General features: G+C 41.8%; 1 protein-coding gene across 3 annotated transcripts in view; it reads right to left on the bottom strand.

Annotated features, from left to right (window-relative positions):
- Positions 1 to 1658: 1658 nt before the first annotated feature.
- uggt1 (UDP-glucose glycoprotein glucosyltransferase 1) overlaps positions 1659 to 23252 on the bottom strand; it is a 40880-nt gene continuing 19286 nt past the window's right edge. For all 3 annotated transcript variants that reach the window (XM_086275743.1, XM_086275744.1, XM_086275745.1), the window contains 20 exons: positions 22518 to 22612; positions 21770 to 21976; positions 21498 to 21629; positions 21235 to 21365; positions 21065 to 21160; positions 20740 to 20842; positions 20537 to 20616; positions 20014 to 20203; positions 19592 to 19750; positions 19352 to 19437; positions 19129 to 19213; positions 16175 to 16263; positions 15988 to 16092; positions 15739 to 15823; positions 4484 to 4666; positions 4000 to 4160; positions 3773 to 3887; positions 3125 to 3241; positions 2485 to 2629; positions 1659 to 2399 (listed from right to left, as the gene is read on the bottom strand). In XM_086275743.1, coding sequence (XP_086131869.1) covers positions 2380 to 2399; positions 2485 to 2629; positions 3125 to 3241; positions 3773 to 3887; positions 4000 to 4160; positions 4484 to 4666; positions 15739 to 15823; positions 15988 to 16092; positions 16175 to 16263; positions 19129 to 19213; positions 19352 to 19437; positions 19592 to 19750; positions 20014 to 20203; positions 20537 to 20616; positions 20740 to 20842; positions 21065 to 21160; positions 21235 to 21365; positions 21498 to 21629; positions 21770 to 21976; positions 22518 to 22612 — 2384 coding nt within the window. In that variant the 3' untranslated portion in view covers positions 1659 to 2379. The remainder of the gene's footprint in view (positions 2400 to 2484; positions 2630 to 3124; positions 3242 to 3772; positions 3888 to 3999; positions 4161 to 4483; positions 4667 to 15738; positions 15824 to 15987; positions 16093 to 16174; positions 16264 to 19128; positions 19214 to 19351; positions 19438 to 19591; positions 19751 to 20013; positions 20204 to 20536; positions 20617 to 20739; positions 20843 to 21064; positions 21161 to 21234; positions 21366 to 21497; positions 21630 to 21769; positions 21977 to 22517; positions 22613 to 23252) is intronic.

Here is a 23252-nt window from a genome sequence, read left to right as displayed (position 1 = left end):
AAACAATCAATGCCATTGTTTGTGTGTTTTTATTTTTTATTTTAATTGATGTAATCCCTTTGTTCGTCCTCATCTTTGTAGCATTCATTTACATGTATATTATCTTATTTTCACATTGTTCATAGAAGCCATTAGTTAACTGAATTTTGTTGTATCAAAACCTTATTTTAAGTGATTTTTTTTTTTTTTTTTTTTTTTAAAGAATTGGTGTAAAAATTGAATGTTACCTTTTTGTAAAACCTTTTTTCAAATGGATCACAATAAAAGTCTGAAACCTTCCAGTAACACGTTTTGTGTGTCGGGGGCAGAAATGGGACGCCCTGCACCAAGAGAGTTACGCTTTAGAGAGTATGCAGATGCTGATGGTTGGTAGAGGTAAGATGACAGTAAACAATGGGGGAAAGGAAGAGACCAGCAGTGATGTGCAACGAGATCACAGTATGAATCGCTGCTCTGGAAAAAGTAGATCTGTAATATTAAACGGCATTGTGGCAGATCCAGATGTTGCCATCAGATCTGTTTTTAAGAAACTCAGCTGTGCATAATGTGAGAACAAGAACCATCACGACATGCTACATGTGTGAGAGGGGTCGTTTCCCAGTCTTATATGCAAAAAAGGTACACTGTTAATATCCATACTGTCTTCATTACACTTCTAGCTGTGACATAATCACAGTGGAAACTTTAGTCTCACAGTAAATGCACCTAAGAGATAAATTTGATAATCCTAGGTGTTTTTCAGAAAGGCTGGTTTCTCATGTGGATTCAGATTGGTGCAAGGAAGTGACATCACTACTTTGTCATCCAGGAACTACCTACACAGTCTAGCCATTGGCCTGCATAATCAGTCTGATGATGCCATCCTGGTAACGCCAGCGCAGCCTGTGGAGGTCTGTGTGACTGAAGGATATGAATCCCCCAGATCACCACTGACCCACTGCCAAACCTGTCATGCTGGATGATGTTGGAAGCAGTGAAACATTTGCCCAGCTTCTCCACATTCTTTCAGGCTCAGAGTGAATCTGCTCTCCACATGGGAGAACGGAGTCCCAGCGTCAGACCGGCCAGTTCTGGTGTTCTGTCAAGCTGCGCAGTGCTGGGGTGAAAAGGTCCCACAAAGGGACGTCAGGCCCTCACACCACCCTCGTGGACTCTGATTCAGACAGCCTGCACATGAATACCTTGCTGGAGGTCATGTTGTAGGGCTCTGGCTACTCTCCCGTTCCTCCTTGCAGCTCCTCCACAGGCTGTGCTGGGAGACACAGCAAAGCTTCTTTTGACAGCAAGCATGGGCTGCAGGTACTGCCTCATGCTGCCAGATGTGACAAGGACACTAGGCAAAAACCAAAACTAGAGAAAAAGCAGTCACGAGGGCTACAGGGGCAGTCTGGTTGTTGCCTCTGATGTCACTGTGATTTGCACCAGAGCAGGTGATCTGGACTCACAGTGGTTCATGCTTCCTACCAGGACAGAATGATATCCCTGAAGTTTAACGGACTTGCTGTTATCATGTGATCCAATGTTTCCTTTTTCAGCAGTGTACTTATCTGGCTGCTAACTAGCTTTCTCACCAGGATTAGGAGAATCTGCATAGGACGTAAATAGTTAAAGCAGAATATTGTTCAAGTAATCACATGTAAACAAAAATACACTGGACCACCCATTAATCGGAGTTTATTTAACAAAAATATCTGACAGCCGAAACAAGATGAAGATGACAAATCCATCAATGTTACCAAAGAACAGAAATCACTTTTGCTTTAAGCCAAATTTTTAAGGCTCCTCTTCCCTTTAGAGTATAACTTTGATCAGCTTCTGACTTTATGCTGCAACATCTGTACCTGAGAGTCACAGTGACAACAATCCTACTGATTTTGATGTTCATTTTCAGGTCAAACACCTGTGGGTGAGAGTTTACAGTGCTTCTCCTTGTTTTCTTTAAAATCACAGCCTTCACGTGAAATTGTATCTTTATGCAATCCAGAGAAAAATCAAACAGCTTCAAATGAGCGAATGCAAAGTGTTCCCAGCACCAGATGTTTGACATACAGCAAATAAACACCAAAATGAACCAGCAATACCATTCTCTGAAGTCCTCCTCCCTTTGTGCTTCTACAAAAGCCAGAACCAGAATCCCAATCAGTGCAAACAGACTGACCTCAACTACAGGGAGAAAAAAAATGCACGAGTCGCTTCACAAAACACATCCTCACAGTTTGCACCCACACAGTCACCGAAACCTATAAAAGAACAAAAAACTGGACATTGTTTCAACCAGTCGGTCAGTCTGTCAGCAGTCCCCGAGGCAGGAAAGGAGCGTCGTTCTGAAGCAGACTCTTTAAACAGAGTCCAGTTCAGCGCCTCATCGTAGCGAGCGCCTCACAGCTCCGTGTGAGCATCTGGCAGAGGACAGAGGAGAGAGACGTTAGTCTGAGTGATTAATGCGGAAAGCTGCGCGTATCGGTTTCTGCGAGCGAGGCGCACCTGTGTCCTGCTGCTTCGCCATGTGGTTCGCTCTGTCTTGGATTCTGGCCTGCAGGCGTTTGATCTCCTGGTCGTAGTCGGTCCACTCTGCCACGATCCTCACCGCAGCCTGCAGCTTGGGCTCTTTGGTCATCGGGTTGTTGCACTGATATTGGGAAAATGAGAAAAAAGACAAAACAGCTCATATCATGGGTCACATAATGTGGTTTGGTACAAAAACAGGATGCAGCATCAAAACTGATTTATGACCACCTATAAAACGACTATTTAAAACCTTCATGGCAAGGCTGAGATGGTTTGGACATGTGCAGAGGAGGGATAGTGAATATTCTGGGCAAAAGATATTAAATATAAAACTGCCAGGCAGGAGGAAAAGAGAAAGCTTCATGAATGTAGAGGAGGACAGGCAGAGAGTTTGTGTGACCGAGGAGGATGCTAGGGACAGGGTGAGATGGAAGCAGATGATCTGCTGTGGTGGAAGAAGAAGGTGGTCTTATTTTTAATGTGAACTCATTCTTAAGCCTGCCTGCCCTCTAGTGGCTGTAAGGATACATGTGAATCTTTAGAAAACTGCCATCAATCCTCTGTAACTCTGACAAACTGTACAGAAAACAGTTAAATAAAAAGAAGCATTCTTTACCAGATCTATTGTTTTGGCGCTCTTCTTGGAGCTGTCATCACACCAGGTCTCACACCACAGCCACTCCTGAGGTAGAGACTTTATGGGCACCTGGTGGATCATGTTGTTTGGAAGATCCTGGAAAAAAATCAAATCATATAAACAAACAAACTAGTGAGAAAAAGTGCAGAGCTTAACTAAAAGCAGAGAAGGGAAAACTATTGTTAGGAAGGTTGAACCATCATGTACAAACAAGCATTAGAAGCAGCATCTGCTTCCCCTGTGTACTTTCACAGTTGGCTGTCTTTATGTTTTCTTTCAGCTGCGTAGTAATCAAGTTGCAATCACAGACTACAGTTTGTCCTGTCGCTGTGCTCAAGGACATCAGAGCCTGAAATGTAAAAGCTGCTGAACAATGCCGCAATCATAAAACCAGCGATGCGCTGTCGTGAAATCAGAAGCAGAGCAGAACATGACGAGTAAACACGAGCGGCGACAAGGAACAGACGCACGCTAACGCGAGGCTGCTCTAAAGTCTTCACTGAAAAACTGGAGAAGAGTGTTCAATCAATCTAAAAACATATGGCTGTTTTACATAAAACACGTGGCTCTGATGTCACGTGTACATAAAAACACGAATGCAGACAGTGAGTGAAGAGAGCGTCAGACCTGGTCGAGGTTGGAAAGGCTGTTGGGGTCTTGGCTGAGCCCCTGGTACTGTCCTCTGAGTCGATCTCCTGCAGCTATTTTCCTGAACTTCTTCAGATCGACGACGTACAGCGCGCTGCAAACGATGGTAACACGTGAAAGTTGCAGGAAAGCATGTTTGCAGATAGTTGATGTTAAATGCTGCTGAAACTTGATTGCGACACTGGAGCTGAGCGATCAGCGTCTACCTGATGTGGTATTTGCGTCCAGCGAGGTGGCTCGCCCAGTATCCGGACTTCCAGAAGCGGTATCCGTCCATCTCCCTGCGGCTCTCGCAGAATGGAGTGTATCCGTACGGAGCTCCCTCCAGGTCGAAGTCACGCAGCTCCTTCAGGTCTGTGCGCACGATCTGAAGCAGAGGAGGAGGTGTGAACAGCTTAGCTGGCACAAAACAGTAAAAATAAAAAGTAGAGAACATATCTCACATAAAAAAAAAGGAAAAAAAAAAAGGAGTCTAGGAACTCATGTGGAGCAAAACTGAGTGTGCACTTCCAAACTTTTCTATAAAACTACTTCCAAACCTTTTAGTACTTCATGGCAGTCATGAGGAATATTATATTGAACAGGTTCTCTGAAGCTGACAGTTTCCTCCTTTACTGAATAGTAAAAGAACAAATATTTGGACAGATGCAGGATGAGTGACTGTGTTTGCACAGCTACATGTGAGCAAACCTGGTCAGCATCCACGAACAGGATCTTGTCGACGGCCAGAGGGAACAGCACGTCCAGGAAGAGGATCTTATAGCCCCAGATGATCCTCTGCTTCTCCGTCTGCTGGTGTAACCAGCGGGGCCACTTATACTGGACCAGCTCGTACTGGAAGCCGTATTCCTTTGCCATGTGGGGGATAAACTCCTGAAAGATGGTGACACACAGGAACAGAGCTGTCAGCATGTGCACACCTCATAATTTTCCCCTTTGACAATATGGGGCCATAAATAATTCATAAACAGGCTGACAGCTGACCGACAACTGACCCCTGACAGATTTAATGAAAATGGACTCAAATATCGAAAATGCAAAATTAAATAAACACAATGTAAGACCAACCCCCCCCCCAAAAAAACAAACAAAACAAGACGGTAACTTCAACAGACAGCAAATCTGGCCTTGCTATGCTGCTCTATGAGGTCGTAGAAGGACACAAACTGCTCCCAGCCAATTGGCAAAGAGCAGGCTATGTGATGGCTAGAGACATTATTGCACGGACCAATCAGTAATGGCCTAAAGCATTTCAAACTTCACTGTTCTTCTGGACTTCAGAAAACTCTTACATCTGTAACACTGAAACTAAGAGTGGTAAGCTAAGTGAAACGCAGTCATTCTGTGGTTGAATAGTTGCTCTAAATGTTGAGTTTTGTGTTGTTTACGTAGGATTTCTAGAAATTAGTGAAATATGTGGCATGACAGATGATTTTGTAGGACAGCAGAAATCAAAAGTAAAGTGAATGCCACATGTTTGTATAAAATTGTGCAGTAATCTACTGAGGAACGAAACTCATTCATAGAAATTTTCAAGTGAAATAAGTATGATTACACTCAGTTTTAGCAGATTTTATTATTCTTAAATTGTTTATATATATTGATGTTTATTTTTAACTAAATCTTATTTATGGTAACTGATAGGTTTGTAGCTTGAACCTATCCGCTGGAACGTTGAGGACAATATAATTACACTGCAAAGCAAGACACCAGTAGGCAAAGTTCTTCATGTTTCTCGTGCACGGGAGAGACCGGACAAAGCGCCGTTCCTTCGCCTGACCCCAGTTGCTCTCGTCCGTTCTCCCGTACCACTGTTCTTTTATTGAGGTTACATGAATATGCATCGGTTCATTAACATATGACTTAAACAGATATACGTGTGCTTGCTATACCATAAATCAATAAGAAAAGATACGACCTCTCCTAGGAGGTGTGATCTACGCTGGAACACTCTGTAGAGGGAGTGAACGCACTCCCCCTTCATGCTACACAGAGCTGTTACAGACCTCCTAGGATGAGACATTCTTTCAATCTACAAATGATTATACACCTCTAAGCATATATGGTTAAATATTTCTAAGCATAAATGACAATCAACAATACAAATCTAACAGTAACAGTGATCTACCAATTTAATATTTGTGATGTATTTAATTTTCACTGAATTACTTTTTGTTGAATTCACATTTATTATGACAATATGTTTTCTACACTTTGCTGTTACTGTTTTTGGCTCAATATTGACTTAAAAATAATCTCTTTTCCTATTGCAGCCGTCTGCTTGGTTCTTTTATTGAAAGAAGGCTGTTGTTGTGCCGTGCTACAGAAATAGCACAAGCTGCTCGATTCAGTGTTTATGAATGGGCTTAAATCTTTGAAGACTAGTATAAATGTTTGGTGCAGTCACATCAAAGCCACATTAGATAGATCAGACACAGAAGTGTAATTCACATTTCAAACCGTTATTAGATTATTCTGTTATTATATGTTACCTTATATATGTAATCAAAGTAGTTGAATTAGAATACTGCTGTAGATCACATTATACCCTTTAATATAGAGTGTGTGAGCTGTATGTAGTTTAGTTCTCATTATACTTTTGAGTTAACAGAACATATTCACATATTAGTTCATTAGATAAATGTGCATCACTCTGTATCCTTGATCTGCTGGGAATGTGTTACACTGTTTTCTTGACATGCTTAATTGTTGAATCATGAAGAGAAGGTTGTAAGCAGGAGACTCTGTGTCTAAAGACAGGGGAGATAGATAGACCACATTCCACACCCCCACCTTACAGAAAGCAGAGAAACAACTGCCGAGGTCATAACTTAGGCGCTGTAACAGAGAAAAAATGTGATGTTTTGGCTTTTACGACTAGCTGGGGGCCACTAGAGACTATAAAAAGCTGAGCAACCCGTCACCATTTTGAGACATGTGCCTGACCCTCTGGTAGCATCTCTCCCGTCCGGACGTTGTAATGCTCTTACTGTTGAAGTGTATGGAAATAAATGATTGTTGATTGAGCATTTATACACCGAGTATTGTCCCTCCTTCAGCCCAAAGATTCAAAGAATTGGGAGAATTCAACAACTTGGTGCCGTGTGACCCGGATCTTTGGTGTGCTGAGGAGGTGCAGATTTGACCTTTGGTGAGATCGTGAGGCGAGGTGAACAGAGGACCGGTCCAAAAATAAAAAGGTAAGCACAGCCTGTTGTATTATAAATACCAAATGTGCATATTGGGCTTTCCAAATTAATCTGTTCACTGAGTTACATGTATTTTCACAGTAAATTTGTCGGTGTCTGGTTTTTGGCGCAAGATACTAACAACATAAGTTGAGGCTGAATTCCAGTGTGTTAAATAAACTGCTTCTACCGAGATACTAATAACATACTACGTTGGACTAGTTGCAGCCACTTTACCTTCCACATTTAATTTTGTCTAATACTGGCTTCTGTAGCAATAATACATTAGAATTTATTCTGAAGACGCGGCCATTAGTCCAGTACATTGAAGTCGAGGTTTGTTTATTTTGTTTATGGTGTCAGTGACGTCCTGGCTTTTGCCAGCTATGAAATTGAAGTTGATTTAAGGAAAAGCAGATGCTTGCTTCACGGTGCAGTTGGACGCTGGCAACGCGAGAGCGAAACACGTCCGTAGGTTTGGTTTATGATACGGCGTGTTCCGGTGGTGCGGCCGTGAAGTGCAGTAGTGGTTGGTGCTAGTTTTAGTACATTGGATAGAGGTTTTGACGGTGGTTTGTGGCGTCAGTCGAGTTTTAAGGGCTGCGGTCATAATACAAAGTAAAAATTAAGTACATAGCAACACCTGGTTTATGATGTCAGGTATAACTTCGGGGATGCAAGCATCACTTTTATGATGCGACTTTGCCCCGTGGTGGCGGTCATAAGCGCAGAGAAAGGGGTATTTTGGTCTATGGTGCAGTGTGCTTTAAGAAGATCTAATAGTTGAGCTCAGAGGTTTCTGTGTAAAATTCCCGCTGAGGAAAAGTGTGTGTGTGAAGCTGCGAGGCGCGCTCTGGGTGCTGTTTTGTGGGTAAAGCGCGCACTGAGTGAGAGTGAGGCGCGCTCTGAGTGTGTTTTTTGTGTGAAGTGTGAAGCGTGAACACAGTGACAGTGACGGTTGATGTGTTTGATTAGGAGGACATTAGAGCAAATACACATTTTAGGATCAAAGGTTGATGCCTAGTGTACCTGTGGAACTTTGCCCTAGGAGTGGCGACCCTCCTGTCCGTGGACGCGTGGCCAGGACCGGCGTCGTCCGGGTGCCGAGGTGGTGACTTGGGGAGGTGAGGGCCCCCGCATAGCTACGGAAATAACACTGGAACGGCCGTGTAATCACGGGTTCACATTTATTCCGGACTAGAACAAGACACATTTTGCGAACAAACGTTGAGTCTAGATTAGTAAAGAAATATAAAAAGGTTAAATTCCTCGTTTCAGTGGTTGAAATTGTTGTGTGCCTGTCCCCTGACGAGTGTGAAATTAAAATAAAGAGGGAATTTGGAGCCACATAGAGATAGACGGGCATAATTGGGTGTATTACTCTGTGGTGTAATAAAAATAAAAAGGAGAGATAGTAAGAGGTGTGCAGTGGAGAATTATGGAGGAGTAGAGAGAGGAATGTGTTGGGAGACTGGCGTACAGTTTACGCTGTCAAGGTAGGCGGGTTGCCTGCTTATCGGTTTAAAAGTGATGAAAATGAAATTAAAATAAATCTCTTAGTGTGTTAATACAGGAAGCTGCGGACCTGGACCAACTGCCCCCACAAGCACAGCGGTCGAAGCAAAATTATAGGTAATGGGAACCACACCCAGCACGAATCAGCAGCTGTGAAAAAGACAGCAGCGAGGAGAGAATTAGAGGAGAAATTAAGAGAAGTTTTAACACATAAAATTGGGGCCAACGGACTTGTGGAGGTTGGGAAGGCGTCCGGAGCATCACAACAAAAAGGTGAAACAAAAACACACAAGCAGAGAAATCTGAGAGAAAGGCTCCTTTTAAGGTAACGCCTAGTTTGAGAAAAGATAAAATTAACCTGCTTTTATACAAATGCACATACACGCAATGAAGAAACAGCTTACACTCATGAACACGTGAAGATTTTCCAGCAAGGTTAAAGAAAAATTAACATACTTAAATGATGAAGTCTATACATTACTGACAAAGAAACCCTCTGGGTTGCAGGACAACAATTTAACTAAAAAAAAAAAAAAAAAGGAACACTGGTCTAACCAACCAGGCAAGACGCAACAAATTTAGTGGTTAAAAGATTCAAATTGTGACATGTTTTCTGTTGATTGATTAATAAAAGTGATTACTGAATGAAAGAAAATTCCTTTTTTGGGCTTTTAAACATGATCTTAAGAATTTTAACATGTACTTGTGTTGTCCTGTCAACTTGGTGGGTTAGGAGTTGATTATATCGGGAGACAAAAAAAAAAAAAAAAAAAAAAGGGGGAGAGAAGGCTGACACAGGGCCTGGCCCCATTGTCTCCCCTCTGAATAACACAGCCAACACAACATCATTTTCCTGTTCGTTTGTTTTTGTTTTTTGTTTGTTTTTGTTTTGTTTTTTGTTTTTTCTATACATATTTAATTACAGGCTGCTTTGCCGGCCCTGAAAGCCGAGGCTGACTGGACTCCTGCTCTCCCCCATACGTGACACTGACCAAATGCTGCAACAGCTGGACCCACAACAACGACCTGAGAATGTCAACAGACCTGCAGGAATGTGATCTCATGCAGCCGAGACGGAGAGCACTAAACCTAAGGCCCGTTTCACTACACGGGGGAAAATTCCCAGACTGCGTCAGCTGACAGAGCTGTGACGAGACGCCCGCCAAGCCCGAATGAAAAGTAAGGCCGAGCGAAAGAATGCTGACCTTGATAACTTTGCATTCACACTGTGCAGGACAGTGATGGACCAACACGGATGATCGGGTGGCGAAAAAGGGCGTGACCGAGACAAGAGGAGTAACTGAGGACAGAAGGCACCTCAGAATGGACAAAAACACAGAAGAAGATGCAGGTTTCACCTGCGGTGAACATCGACACTGGAGAAAGGACTGCCCCAATTGGGGTCAGAACCAGGACGGACTGAATTTTGAGCAGCAGCAGCAGCAGCAATGGTCGCAAACAAACTGAAAAGGAGGGGGGCAGGACCCCAGGGCATGCTTCAGGCCGTGGTTTACCCAGAACACCAGAACAGGAAAGTAATGAACACAAACACACACACAAACACACACATCTACATGCACTGACTCAGAATGAAGAGAAACAAACACACACACACACACACACACACACACACACGTCTCCAAACAAACACACAGATTCAGAATGAAGTGAAATACACACATGAACACGTGCACTCGTTGAGTGAGTGAGAAATGACACACACACACACACACACACACACACATTGGAATGCTGATTCACTGAGAAGTGATCCACATACACACACACACACACACACACGCTGATGCAATGAAGAATGCTTTGCTTATGCTGATATGCAAAATGCTGCACACAAACATCCCAATGCATAATTTTTATGAGGAGCCATTGATTACTTAGAATGTGTTATATGTCACCTAGAAGGCATTTATGTAGATTTTAGGAATAAGCTCTAAAACGGTTTGGTTATGAAAACAATGTCTGTGCGTGATGTCTGTTTATGGCTCAAGGCCTTGACTGAATTCTTTGCTGTGCTTCACACAGCCCTGATGAGGAACAGTGGCACAGAGTGAAATTGATGAATTAATAGTGTAAGTTTTAGGTCGGAGTACGGCATTTTCTGTGATTGAGTTTTAATTCAAGGAGGAACAAAAGGTGTTACGGCACCTGAGGTTCTCATTCCCACACAATATTGTCCCGGCAGGAAGCAAAATGTTCCTGTGAATTTCTGGTTGATTGTTTGGTTTTGTTTAGCGCTAGCTTGATTTTATCAGTGAGCTTTGGCTTGTGTTCTTTCTCGTAAGCGAGAGAGGGATAGTTTTATGCTTGGACATGTCTGCAACGGGCCCTAGTTTGTGTTATTTTAGTAGTATTTTGTTGGTTATGTCTGTTTTCGTTTTTGTTACAGTGCACTGAGATAAGAAAATCTGAGAGGTGTGATCCACCGGTGGTGATATGTTGATATTTTGTGAGTTTATGATTTAACAATCAGCTCTTTAAACCAGGCCTGAAAGATTGAAATTTAAAGCGCTATGAAATATTCTTACAAAAACAGTTGCAAAGTGTGCTTCTCCATGATTGTAATTGGCTTGGGAGAAATTCACTTATAGGGAACACTGAGAAGTTCTGAGTCTAAAAGGATTGCACCGAGTCAATCCGGCCCAAAAAAACAACAAGGAATTGTTTTCCTTTAAAATGATGACGTCATCTTGCTGGTGATGGATGCTCGAATAGGTTGCGCGTGAGACTCCATTATCAGCAACATCTGGTATGAATGTGTATGGAGGTATGCATGTGAATGGACTGTGATGGACTGACGACTAAAAGCTTTGACTGACTTGATACTGAGACAATGACTGCACCCACTTTAGGATTAGTAAATGCCAATAAACAATTCACCCAGCCGACAAGAGAAGGGTGGATGCTTCGCTTTGTTTTGTTTTGTTTTTTCAGGAGCAGGAGGATAAGAGAGACTGGAGGAGGAGACTCTAGCTTCACATAAGTATGAACTGCAGACTTAACACTGTGGTTGCTGATTTTGAGTTACCGATGTTTGCATTAAGAAAACTGTGCTATATTAGCTGTGTTTTGAGTAAGGTATCATGTTATATTATTGGGAATGCCAAATGCTACAGTGGAGAAGACTTTTGATACCACTCATGACTGGAATATGTTATTATTAACCATAGCAGGCCACTGTAAAAAGTCAATTAAATTTTATAGAGGAAAATCGCCAAAATTTGACAATACCTATGAATGACTGGCCACATTCAGAATAGAGATATGCAATAATAAACATTGGTCCACGTGATTTAGGTTCTCACTTGAAATAGTAAGTTATTAAATGTAGAATATAATCGACAGGGACATTTGATAGGATGTGGTACTGAAAAAGAACAAGAGCAAAGTAAATAAAGAAAATATTGTGTTTAGTTTGGATAAATTCAAATTAAAATGTACCATTACACTCAGAGGATCAATATGGAATAAAACATATGCAAAATTTGTAGGAAGTACATGACTGATAACTGTTCTGTCCTGAGCGTTTGTTTCTAGAGCACCCACTTGACCACACCAACAGTTTCTCGCCACCGAGGAGGGGTACTTGCAAAAAGAATAAAATAAAAATCTGAGTTTAACAAAACATTTTAAATGTAAATATCAAGCTTACCTTTCTTTTTCCATGAAATGTGCTTGTGGGCACGCCAGCCATTTTGAAAAGGTGGGCAAAACAATTGGCAAGGCCACACCCCCACACATGTGATATAATTTTAAAGGTACTGTTGCCCTCTCTAAGAAACATCAGGAATTAGAGGAGTGGCAAGTAGAGTATGCGAGCTACAAGCAAAAACTAAAATGTGTACTACAGTGTGCAAAAATGAAATACTGGGTCATCAGGGGGTCATGAGGGACATTTATAAAACTAAAAGTCCCACTAACCTTAAAGTGCACTTGAAAAGCCCACACAAGAAGGTTAACCTAGCTTACCTAGAAGACCTCATCAGGGGGAGCACACTCCCCCTCCTTGAAGAGCTCACCCACTCAACCCGCATCCCCAGAAAACAGCTAACCCCAGATAAGGCAGCGTGATGTATCCCGAGACAACAGGACTGGGACATCTAAATAAAGGTGTGAAACAATCGCCTTCAAAAGGTTATCAATTCACTTCAACCAAAATTAGGACCACACGGTGCGGCAAGAGTTAATAGTTATTAGTCTCAACACCCAAGGATAACCAGAAGAGCATGACTGATATGATGGAACTGGGATTTTGTTACACTTAATTTTTGCAAAACACAAATAAAACTAAATTGAAACTAAGGATTTTCAGAAAATAAGAACTAAACTAAACTAGCAAACAATTGGTAAAAACTGATTAAAACTGATGAAAATTGCAGAACTATTACAACCCTGGTCCAGACTGAGATGGTGTTGGACATCTTCAGGGCAGAAAAGGGTTGGTGTGACCAAGGTGTGGTTTGGCTTGTTGTATGTACATTTCAAAATGTTACACCTCTGGATGGACCAGTTACCAGGGCATGGAAGGATGACAGACTTTATTACATGAGGAGAAGGGACATTTTCGGGATCGAAGATCCTCAGGGATGACAAGGCTGGAGCAACGGTACTCGAGAGAAGAATTTCTGATACTTTCTGAGATATGATGTCACCAACCTTCTCTTTTAATTGTCTAGCTCCAATGAATTGACACATGGGAGTGTGTCAAAAAGGGGGAAGTTGAGTCCGAACATCAAACAATGGTTTTATGAACATCTTATGACGTTATTTCTGTGTTTAATAATTTAGCTATGGTAAAACTTAAGCTTATAATGTGTTAGACTTAGAAAGGGTTCACTAATTTTTGATTTCTTTTACACACACATAGATTATGATTAGAATAGGTCCTGAACATAATATTTTAAACCAAATTTGAATCATTAGAAGAACAATGGATAACAATATTAGATTATCAAGGCTAGGGAGAGAGGTGTTTTGGTTTTCTGTCTCTTGCAGAGAAAGGAACAGACACCAGACGGGGACCCGGAGATGTGAGGACCCTTCACAGCAGGGACAGATGTAGGGACTGCCGAGACAGCAACTGGGGTTAAGTGTCATGACGTTTGGGCTCCTGGAGAAGATGGATCCCACAAACACAGCAATAACCATGAAGGGGTTGGCGAAAACCAGGAACACCAGACCAACGAGGTTCAAGAGGCTTTTGGCAAAAAGGGGGACACGCCGGTGACCCCAAAATACACAGATCTTTGTTTGAAATCGGGGCAGAATAATCCCCAGAACTGTGCAATGACTAAAGGGTGGTCTAACCCCGGAGGTCGAAGAAAGAAGCTGAGAATCACCCAACTGGAAGACACTGGTAGCTGCAGCAATAAAAATAAAGGTTAAAAGCTCCTTAGACAGAGGTTCTAGTCTAAGTACATTTGAAAGGTATAAGGGGACATTAAAATGGGAGTGGAAAACTGGAGCACCAAAATAAAGCTGTGGGAGAATTGGGGAGTGATGGGAGAGTCATCTGTAACTGCTGTTATGGTTGTAAATCTAACTTTGCTTGCATCTGAACTGCGTGAACACAGAGGTCATCCCACATATGGTCCACCCGTTAAAGGGGGACAGAGGGCCTCAGGATCAAGAAAACCTGGACCTTGCGACCCTGGAGTGCATGTTGTAAGTGATCTCTTTCAGAGATCAAAAGGGGGAATTATTAGATTATTCTGTTATTATATGTTACCTTATATATGTAATCAAAGTAGTTGAATTAGAATACTGCTGTAGATCACATTATACCCTTTAATATAGAGTGTGTGAGCTGTATGTAGTTTAGTTCTCATTATACTTTTGAGTTAACAGAACATATTCACATATTAGTTCATTAGATAAATGTGCATCACTCTGTATCCTTGATCTGCTGGGAATGTGTTACACTGTTTTCTTGACATGCTTAATTGTTGAATCATGAAGAGAAGGTTGTAAGCAGGAGACTCTGTGTCTAAAGACAGGGGAGATAGATAGACCACATTCCACACCCCCACCTTACAGAAAGCAGAGAAACAACTGCCGAGGTCATAACTTAGGCGCTGTAACAGAGAAAAAATGTGATGTTTTGGCTTTTACGACTAGCTGGGGGCCACTAGAGACTATAAAAAGCTGAGCAACCCGTCACCATTTTGAGACATGTGCCTGACCCTCTGGTAGCATCTCTCCCGTCCGGACGTTGTAATGCTCTTACTGTTGAAGTGTATGGAAATAAATGATTGTTGATTGAGCATTTATACACCGAGTATTGTCCCTCCTTCAGCCCAAAGATTCAAAGAATTGGGAGAATTCAACACCGTCTACGGGTGAAATAACCGCTGGCGATGCCCAATGCCCGGGACCTGACAAACTTTCTAAGCTTCCCGGCGAGCAATTGAAGCAACAACCAATGAGAGAGCAGGATACCGCTGACTGACACATGACCCGACAACCAGAGCCTGGAACTTCCACAAGGGATCAGCCATCAGCTTCAGAGTGATATTCAATAACACTCCGGTGGTTTCACCGCGAACAAATGGGTTTCAGGTGTGACGCCTTGTGGGCACAAAAAATGTCCAGTTAGTGCTTCTCAAACGTTCACTGCTGTGTGTCACATGTGAGTAACTTCGGACAACCTCCTGACCCAATTTTCCTGAAATAGTCCAGAGGTCATGTATGAAAACAGCGTCAGTGAGGTGGTTGTTACATTTCTTCACACTAGCTGCACTCGGCAGCGTTAGGAAGGTTTAGTCTGCTTTTATGGTGAGAACATAAGAGAAATGCTCCTTTGGGCCTATTCTGTCAGAGTACTGTACCGTGGGTGTACTGTGCTTTAAACAAATAACTTGTTTTCTAGTGAAATACTAAGTACATCCCACATTTCTCTGTTTTCCTGCAAGCAAAGGTTGTTACGCTCGTGTTAAAACATGCAATACATTCAGCATCCTATCCACTAAACTGCAGCACCTTCAGAAGCCAACAGTATCTCCCACACAAATTATTTTTAGACATAAAAACGAAAGAATATTTAAAAGAAAAATCAGGGAGTAATCCGATCCCTGCTGCACGTTTCTGCTTGAGCTTCACATCGATGTTGGACAGAGAAAAAGCTGCAGCCATTGGAGAAGATTTCCACATCAGTGACGAGATGCCAGCTGAGTTTTAAAGTAACACCAGAGGCAAAAAATTGAATAAAATAAAGTAAAATCCTACCTTAAAAGTGGGAGACAAGTAGTTCTTGAGGAACCAGAACTTGACGGGAGTTTTGGTGTGCTTTAGAACTGACAGCATCATGATTCTGAGAGAGAAGGAGGACAGTAAAAAGACTGGTGGCAACAGAACTGGGAAGAAAAAGACTCTAAAATCAAAAGTATAAGGAAGAAGCAGGGATGTTCGCTTTCAAGGATTTTTGGCTGACACAACAATCCCCTTTCTTTGCCTGGTCACATCTCTGACACCCACCTGAGGAACCTCTCGTACAGATGCCCCGAGGCCACAGAGAAGATGTTGATCGTATCTTCCTTGTCCTGCTTAGGCTCTTCAGTCTTGCCTCCACCCGTGAAACCTCTGAAAGACAAAATGAAAAGCGATTATTTGACAGTTTTGAACATCTGAAAATGAAAAATGAGATCACTGTTTTGAGCTGCACCTGGTCAGAGAATTCCAGAAACCAGTGTCGTTCTCCTCCGTCCCATCACTCAGCAGCTCCTCGCTGAACTTGTCTGGCTTCTTTTGGACCTGATCAACACACAATCATAACTCAGTCAGTCACAACATACTGTGGGAGGAGAAAAGAAGAAAATCAATTATTCTGTTTAAAATATGAATCAAATATCATATGACGTGGTTTTGATTCAGGACTGAAACTTACACAAAACATTAGTGGTTGAGTTTTTACTCTGACTTAAATTTTGTATTGGCTTTAAGATCACACGAGATCGCATGTTCACATGTTGCCATGAGTTCAAGAGTGCAATTCTCGATATATTAAGTCAAAGTGCTTCAGGTGATTGCTTTCTTACACAGCTTTGCTCTTTGGGCACATTATCAAAGCTAATGCTAAGCTAATGCTGCGGCGATGTTGCCTTCAAAAACACGAGTAATCCACAGAGTCTCAGGACCCTCAGATTCTGGGAGCAGAGCTACAGACATGGGGTGGATACTGGGCCAGATGTCATATTTATGAAAGACTTTCACAGTAGTTTAGTCACAAAAGCTTTTCATCTTTTTATCTTAAATTTTGGAAATAGAATTGTAGACAACAGACAAGTATAGTCTCTTGTTTGTGCTGTTGTTGGTAGGGCTGCTCGATTATGGCAAAAATGATAATCACGATTATTTTCACTGAAATTGAGATCACGATTATTTGACGATATTTATTTAACCCTTTAAGACCTACTATAGAACCAAGTCCACCAGAGCTTATATTATTTTTATTTATTTTTTTTTACATGCTGTAGTGCCATTTGTGGGAGCATTTCAAGTTGCTATACATCAATACAACTGTTATAGCCCATATTTTAATAATATGTATGCATTAAGTCCATAGTAATTACATAAAATTCAAAAAAGTGCAATAAACTACAAAAAAAATTGAAAATCGCTTTTGTTTTGTTTACATATATTTCTACTTGGAGAAGTTTAAGAGGTTTATCCCTCAAAACTTTAAATACAATAAAGTTGCAAAAAATAGTTTCCCACCACAGGAAATTTATTTTGAGTGTCTTCATAGTTTTATTTTGGAGATACAGCAATTTTTATATACTGCAGGAAAAACAAAAAACAATCCTATGATGCAAATTTGCAAAGAAAACAGCATGTGCATCATTTCACTGTGGGAAGTGTTACGAACAGCTGATAGGATCGGCGAAGCGTGTTTCTGGAATATTATGTTTTTGTTCATGCAAGCGCTTTTTATGCAATTTTTGCAAAGCTATATGTGGAACGAAACCGTGACCGAGGACAAGCTGATGGCATCAGATGTAAGTACAACTCCTCCGGTTTCATATGCAAAACAAATTATTGCGCTAGCTTACACGGTTCAGGTTCTACAGGGATTTAAAAATAGTTACGCAAAACGGAGTGTGCTGCTCTGACCGGCTTTAAAGGGTTAACAATGACTTTAAAAAAATAATATAAAATAGTGTGCAACACCACTGAAGTTTTTTTTTTTTAAACTCTTTTCAACCAACGGCAGTCACTCTCCAAATAACTTCTGCTTAGCTTTCCGAGCTTCTCTCGGGTCCTCTTAATCAGCGGTCTCCACCCTTTTTTGTGCCACGGACGGTTTATGCCCGACAATATTTTCACGGACCGGCCTTTAAGGTGTCGCGGATAAATGAGGGAGGGGCTAATAATCGGCTGAGTCATTTTTAATGATCGTTGAAAGCCCAGATCGTAATCGTGATTAAAATTCGATTAATTGAGCAGCCCTAGTTGTTGGTTCACCAATTAGCCACAGAGAAGAGCTAACAACAAAGAGCTGAAGTGATAAACAATGAAGTTTCCAGGATAGTCACTGTCTGTACTTTTCATGCTGCATCTTCCCTCTCGGTCACGGCAGGTTTAGCGCCTGCTTCTGCCAGAAGTTACTTCCTGTTAAAGGGTTTTTTTTCCTTCCCACTGTCACCAAGCGCTTGCTCATAGGGAGTCGTCTAATATTGTTGAGTCTTTAGATTACAATATGAAGTGCCTGTCGCTCCCTTCCCCTCCCAGCACACTTGTCAACCAATTAGCATTCAACCTACACAAAGCATCAACCACACCTATTGTTGAAAACCTCTCTCCTGCAAAAACCTCCACTCATAGACACAACAGCAGGTCAACAACCTGAGAGTAAAAGCTGACAGTGTTGTTGGATTTTACCTATATTTTTGCATAGGAGATGAGACTGTATTTACCACACAGGGGTCAAGGGGCATAAGCAAGACCTGGAGTGAAGACATTGTTCACTCTGGCAGCCAATATTACAAAAACTGGCATGCGTTGCTTGTGGCTAACCTTTAGAGTAAGCACAGTGAGGGAATAAAGGTCGACTGTGAGGCAGCTGCTCCTTCTTTGAGGAAGGGCCAAACAAGCTGTTTGGTGGGCATTATGGAAATGTGTTACACAGTGATGTAGATGAATGGTGGAAGACAATTTTGAAGCATACTTTTGCAACTTCTCAGAATTTTTGAGAAGACGAACACGAACAAAACACTATAAATCCCACTAAAGCCCAAAACTTATAATATGGGCTTTTTAATGTGAAAAACAAAGCGGTGAGAGAAGCTTAATGTGTATGTGCTTTTGTCTGTAGTTGAAAAATGCACTGGCACGTGGGCACATCTGTCATATGCAAATACCGCTTCAAAGTCTGATTTTACTTTAGTCATCTTTGCACAAATTACATATTTATTCAGCTCAAAACGGCTCAGTTCAGACTGCAGTTTCTGCTTCTCGTTAAAATTTATGAGAAACCTGAGAAATTGAGCAGTCTGGATATTCTGCTCACCAACTTTCCATCCTGGATTTATCCAGCTAACAGTGCTGAAGGGCAGATTCCTGCCATTGCTTCTGTGCTTTTGTGCCAGAAAGACGTCACTGCATTGCAAGTGAACCGACCTTGACTTTAATGATTCTGCTCTTGAAATTGTTCAGCACGACTACAATGTCGTCCGAGTCCGCTGGAGAGTCTGTGCCGTCATGGCTGCAACAGAAGAAAGAAATGATAATGAAAACATTAGAAGAGAGATTTTCAGATTAATTTATAAAACCAGGAGCAAAGAGGAGTGGCTGACATTTCATTTATATGTGACAGAATATAGCCAATTCTGCACATTATTACCTGTAAATCTTGTAGATTTCATCAGAGCGCCCTTTCCTTAGCTTCAGGATCCAGGCGCCTGGGTTGGCTTTGAGCTGAAAGTAACCCTGCAGAGCAGAACAAAGGAGATTTACAATTTCAGGCTGAGAGAATATTAATGTCTAGGAAAGTAAAAAATATGTTATTTATCAAGTAGAAAAGCATTAAAGTATAACAAATCAAAGCTGTGTTATAGAGAGGGCCGTGCTTTGAAGCGATTACCAGGTTTGCCATGACGATAGTGTCCACGATGACGGGCTCAGACTCGGTTCCCAGGGTGAACTGAAGGCCACGTGGAGGCTGACCCGAACTGACGTCAAAACAATGGCCCTCCAACAAAAGGTGCTCCAGCTCATACTCTGCCGCTACAATATTCTCCACCTGCAAACACGGAAGCACAGCCAAGGAAAGTTTACTTCATGCAGCCCGATATCAGCGCCCAGGGGCTCCACAGACACACATTAATAATGGTTCCCAAATTAGCTGAAGGTCTCAATGAGGACTGGACTCCAAAATGTTCAATATATAAGCTACTTATATTATCTATATGTTGTCCAGCCAGGTGAGTTACTGAAACAGCAAAATTAAATAATTAAAAACAAACAAACAAGCAACCCTGCCTAAAAACAGATGTACTGCTGTACCTCCTGCAGGTAAATGTTGTCCAGATCATATCGAGTGTGCACAGACTCAACCATCCAGCTCTCGGGAGTGTTGAGGTTTAGAGTGAAGAGTGGAGACTGGGGCATGTCCAGGAACTTTGCTATAGGCCCAGGAGAGAAACTACCATCAGCCTGAAACGCCACCTCTGGCTCTAGGACGTAACGATAAAAACTGGAAGACAACCACACAAGCAGAAAGCAGGTGAACTTTTATATGGTGGAGGAGTCTTTATACCACGTCCTGCCTGCTTTAACAGAACAATCCTGACTTATAGTAAGTGCCATATGCACATGAAGCAACATCAAAAGATTCAGGAACGGTAACAACTTGTTAGCAGATGTCCATATTATTATAAACCTGCATAATAATATGATATTTGATGATTCTGTACTTTAACTAAAGGATAAATGAAAAGTGATGTGGGAGAGGAAATAGAAAGACCATGAAGGTGTTACCAGGATGTACAATTTCAGCATGGAGTACAGAAACTGCTTGTTTTCTCACCTCTTCAGGGGCATTTCTGACAGCTTTGACTGGCAGTTCATGAAGACACGCAGGTTGACGTTTACCAGCTGCTTTATAACCTGCAGGAGGCGCGGAGAGAAAGGTGTTACACAGAACAAAAGCAGAACACGTTGGAAATAAATCAACTGGACATACAAGCATGATGGATCACAAATTCAAAGGAGTTATCACAGATAACCTACCAGAAGAAGAGGAGCAAGTTTCTGAGCTTCTCTGGTTACTGGATCTACCACGGCAACAACATCAAAATATACATCTCCCTCTTTGGGACGAATCTTCACAGCACTGCCAGCAAACAGCAAATCAACGAGAAAATCAAGCAAACAAAACCTATTTAAGATCCTCCTGCTTTCTCCAGAAAGAAAAGCAAACAAAAAAACTTTAACCGACCTCTTCAAGGTCTCCCTTCTGAAATAAACCATCAAATCACCCTTGTGAAGTACTCACTTTTTAAACCTCTCAACTCAATAAAGAAATCTTGCTCATCTGATTTATACACAGCTGTACCTGTAGCGGTCATCTGCAAAGCCATACTCCACACGGGCTTCTCCTTTAGGCTGAGACGAGAGCAAAGCGTCCACCTTCATCACAAGGTCGCTGGCCCTGAGAAAAATGAAGTGTTAGCGCAACAAGAAAAGTTCATCTGTAAACTTCTTCTTAGAGGAGCCTGAAAATACCTGTCCTCCTCGATTCCAAAATTCTGAACTTTGCTTTTGATGCGCTCTCCAGAAGTCTTTAAGATGATGCTCTCCAAAAGCAGGAAGTCGTCCTGGTTAAACACCTCCGCCTCCTCCAGCGGACCTATGATCTGTCAAGAAGAAAACAAAAATACTGACTGAATAACTACAGCAAATGTGGGTAGATGGACATTTTTGAAATCAATATAAGCTATATTTGAACCTATACAACATCTAGGACAGGTTTAAAATTTCTGACTCACTCTTCCGTTGCTGATAACTGCTCTTTGTCCTTTCTTCAGTTTGAGCACATCTCGACAGTAAGCAGCGTGGGAAAGCAGGAAGTTGAACTTGGAAGCCTCATACGCACTTTTAAACAGTGACAAATCCATACCCTGAAGAAAAAAACATAGATATTTTTGTAGGCAGCTGACAAAAGGACAAATTAGGAGTAAAAAAACTAGGATGGCTTAGTGCCTTTGCACTAAGCCACTAAGCCATGATCCTGTTTAGATTCTGTGTGTAACCCTCTCACCCCGACAGCGAACTCGCCGACGTCGACACCCTTCTGCAGGGCCGCAGCGGTCTCTTCTTTAGCCATCTTTGTGATGAAGTTCTTGGCATTATTGGCAGTTTGTGTCTGCATGGCGGACCAGATTGCTCTGGTGACGCGGGTCGTCTCAGCAGACACGTCAGCTGACGGGTTGTTGATCATCCCCAGTCGGACGTTGTTGCTGGTTTTCTGTTGTACAAGAGGGGAGAGATGGTAAGCTTCTGCAGGCTTTAATGTTCTGACCGTCTATAAGCTAAACTCCACATGAGTATCACTGTAAAGGAAACTATGATACACAGAGTGGACAGTCTCAGTTTTAAAACTGGTTCACCTCTTTTTAACAAGCATGTGCATTTATTTGGTTAATGTCACAGACCACGTTTCATTGCTTTGCATCCGTGTTTTTCTTTGTGCGAAGGAACACAATTACTTTTTGGCATTCTGCCTTTTTGCTTTTCTCTCCTTCAAGTTCTACAACAATAAAGTCATCACTCTTGTGTCTGCACGCAATGATGCTATAGCGAGCTGCACATTAGCCTAGCTGTGTATAAAAGTCTGCAGCAGCCACAGGCTGCAGAATAAAAACATCAAGTAGTAGCTTTATGTGGTGGTTAGGTCACATATCCTTTGTGAAAAAGCAACTTTTGGAAGGTATCAGAATTTGTTTTATACAGTTTACTTGACATCAAAAATTGTATAACAATTATTTTAAACACAGCTCATTTCATACCATGTGTTTGATGGCGTCATAAAGGAGCTGGCGTCCTGAGGGTTTGTCAAAATCTCCCACTACCCAGAAAGTCACAGGACGAATGTAGGCATCATCTGACAACCACAGAAGAAGAAAGACACGAGGTAAGAATAAACAACCACAGTTGTGCTACAGATCAACTTCAGTGGTATTAATGGTGTTGGCAAACAAAGATAATACACTCACTGGCCACTTTGTTAGGTACGCCTGTTCACGGTTCATTAAGTTCAAATTTATTTATAGCCCAATATCACATATAGAAGTTCAAACAGCTTCACATAAAAACATCAAGGATCAAGGTCACTTATATCTAAAAAAAACAAACAAGCAAGCAACTCATCAGAAATACACACACACACACACACACACACACACACACACACACACACACGCGCGCGCGCGCGTTATTTACCATACAGACCATAGGAATAGAGAAGAAAGGTCATTTAAGTGACTTTAGCCATGGGATAGTTGGTAGTGTCAGACATACTGGTATGAGAGTTTCAGAATCTGCTGATCTACTGGGATTTAGAGAATGTAGTCAGAAAAAGAAAATACTCAATAAGCTGCAAATTTCTAGGTGAAAATGCCTTGTTGATGCCAGACGTTGTTGGAGAATAGCCAGATAGGGTAACAGTAACTCAAAAAACCAAGTATGCACTATGCAGAACAGATTCTCTGAATGCACAACATGTTGAACCTTGAAGCATATGT

Source organism: Aulonocara sp. 'chitande type north' Nkhata Bay, linkage group LG19, assembly GCF_057382095.1.
Source record: "Aulonocara sp. 'chitande type north' Nkhata Bay isolate Kocher_YH1m ecotype deep benthic linkage group LG19, A_spYH_male_GT1.1, whole genome shotgun sequence".
NCBI lineage: Eukaryota > Metazoa > Chordata > Actinopteri > Cichliformes > Cichlidae > Aulonocara > Aulonocara sp. 'chitande type north' Nkhata Bay.
The sequence above is the reverse complement of the archived record's forward strand: the minus strand, read 5'-3'. Positions and strand labels throughout refer to the sequence as shown.